The 10,191-nt window shown below is 56.6% G+C and overlaps 2 protein-coding genes across 2 annotated transcripts; one reads left to right on the top strand and one right to left on the bottom strand.

The window, feature by feature from the left end:
• LOC102041308 (potassium voltage-gated channel subfamily V member 2-like) lies at positions 1-3,652 on the top strand. The gene is made up of 2 exons (XM_005427351.2): positions 1-1,251; positions 2,624-3,652. The coding sequence occupies exons 1-2, from the start codon at positions 1-3 to the stop codon at positions 2,888-2,890; spliced, it is 1,518 nt and encodes a 505-aa protein (XP_005427408.1). The 3' UTR covers positions 2,891-3,652.
• Positions 3,653-5,186: 1,534 nt separating this feature from the next.
• LOC102034024 (bone morphogenetic protein 2-like) lies at positions 5,187-7,897 on the bottom strand. The gene is made up of 5 exons (XM_005427312.2): positions 7,618-7,897; positions 7,367-7,503; positions 6,877-6,999; positions 6,312-6,510; positions 5,187-5,951 (listed from the first exon to the last, which is right to left on the bottom strand). The coding sequence occupies exons 1-5, from the start codon at positions 7,880-7,882 to the stop codon at positions 5,545-5,547; spliced, it is 1,131 nt and encodes a 376-aa protein (XP_005427369.1). The 5' UTR covers positions 7,883-7,897; the 3' UTR covers positions 5,187-5,544.
• Between the last annotated feature and the right edge of the window lie 2,294 nt (positions 7,898-10,191).

The following is a 10,191-nucleotide window of genomic DNA, read 5'->3' as shown; positions in this document are numbered from 1 at the left end:
ATGAGGCAGCAGCGCACCAGGCGCGCGAGTCTCTCGGCCAGCCTGAAGATCAGGGATCACCGGGGCCACTGCCGGAGCCCAGAGGAAGAGGAATCCTACATCCCATTTGCACAGGATAGCCTAGTAAGGCAATGGAACTCCATGCAGAATGTGGCAGATGGTAACCAGGAGAAGAGCCAGACTCCCATCCAAAGGAACAAGTATCTGCTCAACATTAATGTGGGTGGCAAATTGTTCCAGATAGCTTGCAAGGTACTTGCCCAATACCCCATCACCCGGCTTGGGAAGCTGGCGCTCTATACAGACCCCGTGAAGAAGCTGCAGCTCTGTGATGACTACTTGGTGCAGAAGAACGAGTACTTCTTTGATAGAGATCCTTCCATTTTCCACTACATCTTCCACTTCTACCGCAGTGGGGTCCTGTGGGTGATGGATGAGATGTGCCCCAGTAACTTTGTGGAGGAAATCGAGTACTGGGGAATCCATTTGAAATACTCCCAACGCTGCTGCCGGATCCTGTTAGAGGAAAAGCGAGATGAAGTCAGTGAGTACCTGAAAATAGAGAAGGAACTGGAGGCAGAACTGGAGCCCCTGGAATCAGGGACGCAGTTTGATGGCAAGTTTCTGGGTCAGTTTCGGAAGATGGTCTGGAACCTCATTGAAAACCCGTACTCTTCTGTCCCAGCCAAGATCATTGCTGTCATGTCGAGCTTCTTTGTGCTTATCTCCATTGTGGGCATGACACTGAGCACAGTGGAGGAGATGAAAAACAAGACAGGGAAAATGTGGATGGAGCAGATGGAGATGATCTGTGCCATCTTCTTCACCTCTGAATACCTCATGCGGCTCATATCCTCCTCCAGCTTCAAGAACTTTCTGCGGGCAGCATTTAATGCTATAGACCTGGTGGCCATCCTGCCCTTCTACATCCAGATTCTCTTTGAAAATCTGGATGATGGAGAAATGCAATACCATGAGGAGCTGCACAAGGTGGAGAATGTGAGCAAGCTGGGCAAAGTCCTCAAGCTCATCAAGCTCATGAGGATCTTCCGCATCCTCAAGCTGGCACGTCACTCCACTGGCCTCCGGGCCTTCAGCTTCACCATGCGCCAGTGCTACCAGCAGGTTTGCTGCCTCCTCCTCTTCATTGCCATGGGGGTCTTCACCTTCTCTGCTCTCATACACTCGGTGGAACATGATGTCCCTGGCACTGACTTCACCAGCATCCCCTGCGCGTGGTGGTGGGCAGCGGTAAGGTGTGAGCAGCTTCTTGCACAGGGGGTGGGGGAGGCTCTGAAGGGAGGGGCTGCCCCAGTGCTCGGGGGATTCACCGCTGCTGCTGGGCAGGAGGCAGGAAGGGCCCAGGCTTCCCACCAGCTCAGTAACGGTGGGAGTGTCCTGGTGCTCTGAGAAAAGGAGTCAGAGGTTTGGACTGAGCCCAGAGGCTCAAAAGCTGGTGCTAGGGTGGGATGGTGGGACAGAGGTGGTGCTTTGGGAACCTCCAGGCCTGAGCTGAACAAGCGGGATGTGACTCAGCTTTATCTGTCATGGGACCCAAGTGCTGAGTGGATGCAGCCTGTGGGTATGGGGACAGCCACTCTGGAAAGCCTAAGGCCTGGGCAGCATTGCAGCCCTGCTGAGCTCAAGGGGCACAAGAGCTTGTGGGTCTGAGATGGGGAACCCATAGCCACAGTGTGACTGTGGCTGCGTGTAGCACCCACAGTCACACTGTGCCTCAGCCCGTGTCATGAGAGTGGACACACACTGGCATGTGCTGCCCCTTCACTGCCCTGCTTGTGCCAGGAGCTGGCAGCTCTGCAGAGCTGAGCACTGTAATAAACCTGGCATTACCTCCAAGATGGGGAGCAGCTAAAGCACTTGAGAGCCACAGGTTATGAGGACATTTTGATTTACAGATTAAATGATCCCACAGATCACTTCTGCTCTTATAATCCCCTTTGGCTGCTGAAGGCTGTCTGGTTCAAAGTCATCCCTCCTCGAGGAAGAGCAACATCACCAGGTTCAAGCATTTCAACATCCCAGGCTGAGCCTTCCCCTGGGAGCACAGCTCGCTGCCAAGCCCAAAACTCTCTGGCCTCAGATCTCACCCTAGCCCTGCTCCCCATTTACTAAACATGGTTCATTCCCAGGCAATGCTTCTGTTTCTCCTGGAGGGAGGCTCCAGGAAGCTTTGTTTGTCTGGGGCCAGGCAGCTCACAGCCAGGAAGCTCTGGAGCCACGGCTCTGAGGGGGAAGGAAGCTCCCGCAGATGCTGCCTGCTGGGGAAGGCTCAGCTCAGGAGTGTCCAGCTGCCTTTGAAGAGACACACACAAAAGCAGTGAGGGAGCAGGGTGTGGCCTCTGATCTGTGTTTCTTGGGTTCAGCCAGCCATTTCCTTCATCTCTGCAGGCCTGCTAGGCACAGCCTGGACAGTGGAGCCCTGGCCCTGCAGGTTCTGGAGAGTGGACAGCTCAGCTGGCTGCCATCAGGGTCAGGGTCTGGCACTGGTCACAGGGGACAGGTGGCTCCACAGAGGGGTGGGAGGGAGTGAGTTCCAGCACCAGCCAGTGGGGTCTGCTGGGCTTGTTCCCATGAGATTTTATCCTTTTCTGTCCCTGCACAGGTCAGCCTCTCCACTGTGGGCTACGGAGACACTGTGCCTGACACAGTTCTCGGCAGGATGGTGGCATTTGTCTGCATCTCCTTCGGCATCATCCTCAATGGAATGCCCATCTCCATCCTCTACAACAAATTTTCTGACTACTATGCCAAGCTGAAGGCCCATGAGATGAGCCAGTCACTTCAGCTTTCCAGGAGGATCCGACTGAAGCAGCGAGTCCTGCGGAAGTTCTCAGAGTGCTGGAGAGCTGACCCCCGCTATTACCGCTGAGCACAGGCTCCCCACCCCAGACATCCCCTGTCCTGGCCATCCTCCCTGTAGCTCCTGTCCCCCAGGGAGGCTCCGAGCTATGGGCAGAGTCACAACAGTGCTGGGGCTCTGCTGCTGCACAGGGGCTGCTCCCAGCTGGGACCTCTCTCACTGCTGCTGCTGGGCAATGCTGTCCTGCAGAGCAGTCAGGGCTGTTTGTCTGCCCTGGGCTGAGGCAAGGGGCACCCTCACATCACGGGGAGTGAGGATGGGACTGAACTGTCACCTGTGTGAGGCAGGTAGCCCAGTGTGACTCATGTGCAGGTGCTGCTCCATTCCCTGCTGAGTGGGACACACACAGGCTCCCCCTGCCCAGGGCCCTGTGACTCCCTCCCAGCCAAGCAGCCCAGGCCTGGTCCAGTGTGGAGTATTGAGTGAAGGCCCAGAGGAAAGGCTTACAGCCATGCATCCTTCCAGCCAAATCTGCTCTTCTTCCCACTGCCCTGGAGTTTGGGTCCTGACTTGGGGTGCTGCTGTGGTGGGACCCACAGGCACTATAGGCACACAGAACTTGTAGCCAGAGCACCCCCAGGAACAGGATTTAATAAACCAGGCCCAAACCTTCATTGTCATGGATTCTTGTCCAGCCACTGTGTGTGATTCAGTAAACTGCTCATCATTTAGGGTGAGGAGGGGACATCTCCCTAGGGCTCATAAGTCCCTCAGTGCAAGGACAGGGCTCTCAGGGATGCAGATGAGCCTGTCCATACATTAGTTTTGGAATGAGACACCTGGGCCTGGGTGTATTGGAATTGGAGCTGGGATGTGCATATGATCAGGACACACCAGTTGGCTCTGCCCTGTATTCACATCATGGGGGGCAGTGGGGAACATATCTGAGGGGCACAGGGCGAGGATTTGCCCTCCACTGTGTGACTGTGTCCAGTGAAAGGGCTTCCTGAAGGGATATACCCTTCCTCTGGGTGAGATGGAGAGAGGGACCTCAGACTGCAGGGAGGGTTGGCATGGGGAAGGGCCAAGAGCTGCTGCTGCTGCTTCCGGGTGAGCAGGGGGAGGAAACTGGTGCCAGCCAGGCCAGGGTACAATTCACTCACTAGTGAGCTGGAGATGCAGAGGTGCCAGGGGACTCCTGGTATCAGCCCGGGGCTGTGGCTAAGCTGCTGATGTTGGAAACTTGGAAAGAGACTTGGAGGAGCTGAGTGCTCTGTCAGGGACAGCCCCACTCCTACTGAGAGCTGGACTGCAGGGGGCTGTGCCACCAGGTGTGAGGGGACCCCTGTGCTGACCACCAACACCTAAACCCACTCCCCAGTAACCCACAATGACACCCACCCTCTGTGCACCTCCCCAGCACTGACCTGACCCCACAGCCTTGGGCAGCTCTGGTTTCCACCCCATTTCTCTTCCATGAGGAACATTCTCTCTGGGCACAGCAGTTTCCTCTGACCATCTTTCCCCAGAGCTCTCCTGCCCCACTGTCCTAGTTTCAGCTGCAATATTGTTCATTTTCTTGGCAGGGGCTGGTGCAATGCTGTATTTTAGATTCAGGGTGAGAATATTCTTGATCACAAACTGACCTCTCAGCAGCCAATTGCTGCTAGGAGACAGGCTGGGCACAGATCAGAGGCTGCTGAGCAACTGGGTATTGGGCATCATTTGTCTGTCTTGGGGTTTATGACTCCCTCCTTTTGGTGTCTCCCTTTTCATTACAAATATTATTAAACATTACTATATTTTATTTTATTTCCATTATTGAATTTTCAATTGGGTGTCTCAACCCAAACATTTTACCTTTTCTTCTGATTCTCCTCCCCATCCCACCAGGGTGGAGGGGGAGGCCAGTGGCTGCATGGTGCTTAGTTGCCATCTGGGGTTAAACTTCAACAGCCACCACCCACCCGCCCCAGCAGCATCATCTCCAGGCACCTCTATAGACACCCCTATCCCACCCCAGACCCCGTCACCACATTCCCCCAAGCACCCCCATCGCCTGCTCATCTCCCTGCACCCCCAGTTGCAGGCTGATGGTCCTGAGATCGTTCAGCTTTCAAGGAATGGGGACACCCACCTCATCCCCTTGCCCCTGGAGACTGCGCTGCAGCTGGATCTTCATCCCTCCATGTGCACCCCCTTCCCTGTGCCTGTGAGATGTCTGCTTGCCCTGCTCCTGGCAGCAGTTCAGAGTCCACAGGCAGCCTTTGGAGAACAGCACTTTTAAATAGTTGCTCTGAATTAATTTTACAAGTCACAGCGATGCAGGAATGTACAGACATTTACAGGACAATGTACAGGCGGTTTCTGTCATATATTAGTGCTCTTGCTATATACATATAGTACAGCCTGCAGGAGCCTCTGCATGGGCAGAGACACTCATGCCCCTGCACAGGGCACTCCAAATGGAGCTGCTGCCCTGGGGCTGCTGGTTCACACGGGCTCCTTTGGGTTGGCTTAATCAGAGCTTGGCCCTGAGCCTTCCTTGGCTGGCCCTGTCAGGGGGTGACACCATCCTGGGCAGACCCAGCACTCCCTTGCTTTGCTCGTCCCAGTCTCTTTTAGAGGGTTTGTGGGACAGAGACCCCACTGATGCTCCGGAGGGAGCGGGTGCGGCCCCACTGCCGCCCCTGCAGGTGTTTCCAGCCCCTGCTCCTCCTGCCTCAGTGGCAGCCACAGCTCCCGGCCACCATGTCATCGTACTGCTTGAGGACCACATTCTCGTCATCGTCGAAGTAGAGGAGGTTGATGGAGAAGAGCTTGTCGGGCACACAGCAGGGGCTGCTGACGCCCTCGCTCAGCTTCAGGGCATTGATGATGGACTGCACTGTGGCGTGGTTGGTCGGCCGCATGTTCTCGCCCAGAGGGAAGGGGCAGGAGCCTTTGCAGTGGAAGGCGTTGTACCCCCGTGGTGAGATGATCCAGCCAGACCAGCCAATCTCCTCAAAGTCCACGGACAAAGGATGCCTCTGGCAGGGCTGGAGCCGGCCCAGGGAGCGTGTACTGCGCGACCTGCCTGGCTTGGGCACCGGCATCTTGGCAGGGAGATCGGAAGTCTGAGATGTTAAATCTGTCAGAAAGGAGCATCCAATGTCATTGGCCACTGCGTGAGCCTGGGTGGAGGGAGAAGATACTGCAGCCCCCCCAGCCACTCCTCCCCACAGGTTTTGTCTGCAACCCTCTGATCATAGCCTGTCACCAGCCCAGACAGAGGCAACAGGAGGCGACAGCCTCAGTCTTACGGGCAAACTCAAATCCAGCTTCACATCTGCAAGCAGGCAACACCCCTGAGCAGGCTACACCAGAAAGGAGAGAGCCTCTCCCAGCAGCCAGGGAAGGAGGTTTGGATTTGAGGAGCCCACTTGTGGGGAGCACCTCCTGAGAAGGGATGTTGGCACCGAGCGAGTCGTGCCAGGCGTGTGGGACCCACCTGGGGAGCCGGCTGTGGGCAGCGACGCTCCGCGACGCCCATCGTCCGTGAAAAGCACCAACATGGGCTTCTTGCTCTCGTGGTGGCCCCGGCCAGATGCAAACTGCAGCGGTGGGGGGTCGAGTGGGCTCCCCCCCCGGCTCTGGACTGTCACCAGCAAACCCTGGTTGCTGCTTTCATCTTCGGTCCAGTCGTGAACCTGGGGAGCCAAACCCACATGTGTCACATGGACCGGGACAGGCACTGCGCCGGTGTCCCCACAGGCAGGCCCCAGGCCAGCAGCCAGACATGGTGAACCAGGACCCCTTGAGGCCACACTCTGTGTGCCATGGGAAGGGATTGCTCCGGGGCTGCAGCACAGGGGACACTGTGGCAGGAGCCAGCACCAGCACACCCTGCAGAGCAGTGAGACAAGTTTGGGGAAGGATGAAGCAGCCCCGGGGCTCTTGGCAGGACTATTTCCTCTCCCTCCCAGAGGATGTATTCCCCCCATGTCACTGCAGAGACTGCAGACAGGAAACTACACTGGAGCCTAAAAGGTGAAAACAGAGGAAAAGTGACTCACAGCTGGCGTGATGGCAAAGACCTCCCAGCCCGAGGTTTGCAGTGAGACAAGCCGTGCTGCCAGCAGCTTCTTCCCTCCAGGGGTGTCTGGCTTGTCTTTCTCCAGCACCTGGTACACATTGACCTGGGGAAGGCAAAGGTGATCACCCCGACGTATTCTGCCCGAGGGGTTGACCGTGGACAGAGGTGTGGGGGCAGACGGGGAGTTATCGGCATGGATTTGTAACAACCTTGGTGTGCCTTTGCTGATGTTTGCACAAGCCAAAAGGATATTTAAGAACCTGCCACAGTTAAATCATCATGATTCTCTGTGAAACATTTGTTCATGTGATCCTAGAGCCAGGCTGTGTTCCCACTGCAGGCAAATGACCACAGTGTGCCCGTGGCACCCCTGGGCACAGGCTGGGGGACAGCTTTATCCCCATTCCCGTCCCCGTCCCCGTCCCCATCCCCGTCCCCATCCCCATCCCCATCCCCTTCCCTCTCCTCACCTGGCAGAAGTGCTGCCGTTTGGGCCCATCTGTGACCCTCGGCCAGAGGCGGAAGAGGTGCAGCTCTGCCGTCAGGATCTTCTCGTTCTTGGCCACGCTGGAGAGGACGAACAGGAACCGCATCTCCTCGCTGTGAGCTGGAGAGAAGGATGTGCTGAGGAGAGCAGAACCAGGGGCGGCACCGCCACCGGCCGCGTTCAGCCCCTCCCCACAGAGGCGTCCCAGCCCCACGGGACGACTCCCGCCCTTACTTTTCTCCAGGAAGCTGCGGACGGTGTTGCCCTCCAGGATGTCAGGGTTCTTGGTGACACCATCCGCGTTGGCGACAGTGTTGAATAGATCCACCATGTACTGGGGCGGCTGCTTGAAGTGAGTTGGAGGGGCTGGCGGGTCTTCCATGCCAAAGACTTCCAGGAGTTTTTTCAGCGCCTCAGCCCGCCGGATGGCCACGCTGGCTGGGCTCGGGCACGCGGTCTGGGCCAGGGCCAGCAGCAGCAGCAGGACAGTCCGCAGCATGGCTCTGTGCTCGCTGTCCCTGCACGACTCCCCCGGCCTCCCTGGTGCTGCATTTATAACTCACTGGAAAGCTGGACTGGAGTGAAATATGCACAGGAGCAATCAGGAGGGTAAAGAGAGCTAATTGCCATGCTAACAAGGTGAGAAGCCCGGCTCCCGGGCCCCCTGCATCAATTAGCCCCAGTACACAAGCGGGAGGCAGGACGGCTCACCAGGCACTCCCAGGGCTGCCAGGCAAACGGGGCTCTGGGGCCAGCAGCCCCTCGCCAGGGCCTTGGCTGGGCTGCATTTGCTCTCCGTAGGAGACTAACTGGATTTTAATGATGGCACTAATGGGACAAATCGGAGGACCTTTGTGTGGAGGAATGCAGCCCATCAAGATGAGCATCCCCCGCCCGGGCCGGTCCTGCCCCTCTCAGCCGTGCTGAGAGCGAGGATCGTGGCGGGGGCTCAGTGTCCCCCTGGTGTCCCCACACCATGTCCCTGTCAGCGTGCAGGGTGGGGGCAGCCCGGGCTGTGTGTGGGGTCACACCGCAGCAGCAGCAGCAGCACCCTAAGCCAGCGTTTTTGGGGGGTTTTTTGGTTTTGGGTTTTTTTGTTTGTTTGTTTGTTTGGTGGTTTTGGTTTTGGGGGGGGTTGTTTGTTTGTTTGTTTGTTTGTTATTTTTTGTTTTGTCTTGTTTGGTTTTTTTAAGAGGCTATTGGCTTCCGGGGAATTAAAAGGCATTTGCTGTTAATTCCTGAATACTTGAACTTTACGAAATATCCGGTTAGTGGGATAAAAGCGAATGCTTTAGGTCTTATTCCATAATCACACAGAGAAACTAAGCTGCTGCAGGTGGACATGACACACTGTACAGCTGCCATGGGAATTAACGGAAAAATTAGCATTAATTAACTAATTCATCAACCGGCCGAAGCCCTGCTAGGACCACCTGATGGGAGACAAGGTGAAGGCTAACGTCCAGCGGTGCCCACAGTTTATTCCAACCCAGAGGGCTGTTAATTATGCAGAACAGGCACAGCGGCACCGGCTGGCTGGAGTTAATGGCGAGAGGAAACTATGGGTATCCCCGAGATGCTGTCCCTCCTCTTCCCAGCTCACCAGCAGCATGTCCCACAGGGTATCTGGGGGTGCCTGCAGAGGAGACAGCTCTGCCACGACACGCTCAGCTCCCGGTTCCCTCTCCTGTCTCCGGCTCCACAGTTTCAGCCGGGAGCAGCCAATTCGAGCACCCCCAGCCCGTGCCAGACGGCTGCATCCTCCGGGGATGCTGGATGCGGAGGGGCCGTGGAGCTGCACAGCGGAGCCCCAAGGACCTGCAAATTGCTCACGATGTTTATTTTACAAGCTGCAAAACATTTTGTAGAGGGTTCATTTATACCCGCTGGTTAAAGTAGCTTTTATTTAAAAAAAAAATAGCGTTTTCTCATTTACATATCCCACAGACAGTCTGGCGGGGGCTCAGGAGCCCCACCCGCAGCTTCCAGCCCCGCTACCCCGGCACTCCCGGATGGCAGCGACGGTGCGGACTTGGTCCGGAACCTGTGCCTGTCAGAGCCGTGAGAGGCACCGCGTCCCGGGGCAGCTTGTGCCCAAAGCAGGCCTTCCTCTCCGTCTTGTAACTCCCTGCAGTTAGAGAAAAAACAGTGCATCCCCAGTACAGCCCTAGTACAGCCCAGTGCATCCCCAGTACAGCCCCAGTGCATCCCCAGTATAGCCCCAATGCATCCCCAGTACAGCCCCAGTGCATCCCCAGTGCATTCCCAGTACAGCCCCAATGCATCCCCAGTACAGCCCCAGTACAGCCCCAATGCATCCCGAGTACATCCCCAGTGCATCCCCAGTGCATCCCCAGTATAGCCCCAGTGCATCCCGAGTACAGCCCCAATGCATCCCCAATGCATCCCCAATGCATCCCCAATGCATCCCCAGTGCATCCCCAGTACACCACCGGCCCCCACATCCTGGACCTTCTGTTCACACCCAGGAGAAGGGCAGACGCTCTGGAGTAGGATGGGGGAGAAGGGAGGCAGCATTTTTCCTAGAGCATCGATTCCTTACTCCTGGAGTAACTCCACTGTCACCACCCCCTGGCTGAGCAGAGCAGCTCTTTCTTCCTGCATGGTTTGATTTGCTTCCCTTTGCATGCAAAGAATCCCAGAATGGTTTGGGTTGGAAGGGACCTTAAAGCCCTTAAGCCCATCTCATCCCAATTCTTGCCATGGCAGGGACACCTTCCACTGTCCCAGGTTGCTCCAAGCCCTGTCCAGCCTGGCCTTGGGCACTGCCAGGGATCCAGGGGCAGG

The sequence above is a fragment of the Geospiza fortis genome, unplaced genomic scaffold, assembly GCF_000277835.1.
Source record: "Geospiza fortis unplaced genomic scaffold, GeoFor_1.0 scaffold254, whole genome shotgun sequence".
Lineage (NCBI taxonomy): Eukaryota > Metazoa > Chordata > Aves > Passeriformes > Thraupidae > Geospiza > Geospiza fortis.
The sequence above is the reverse complement of the archived record's forward strand: the minus strand, read 5'-3'. Positions and strand labels throughout refer to the sequence as shown.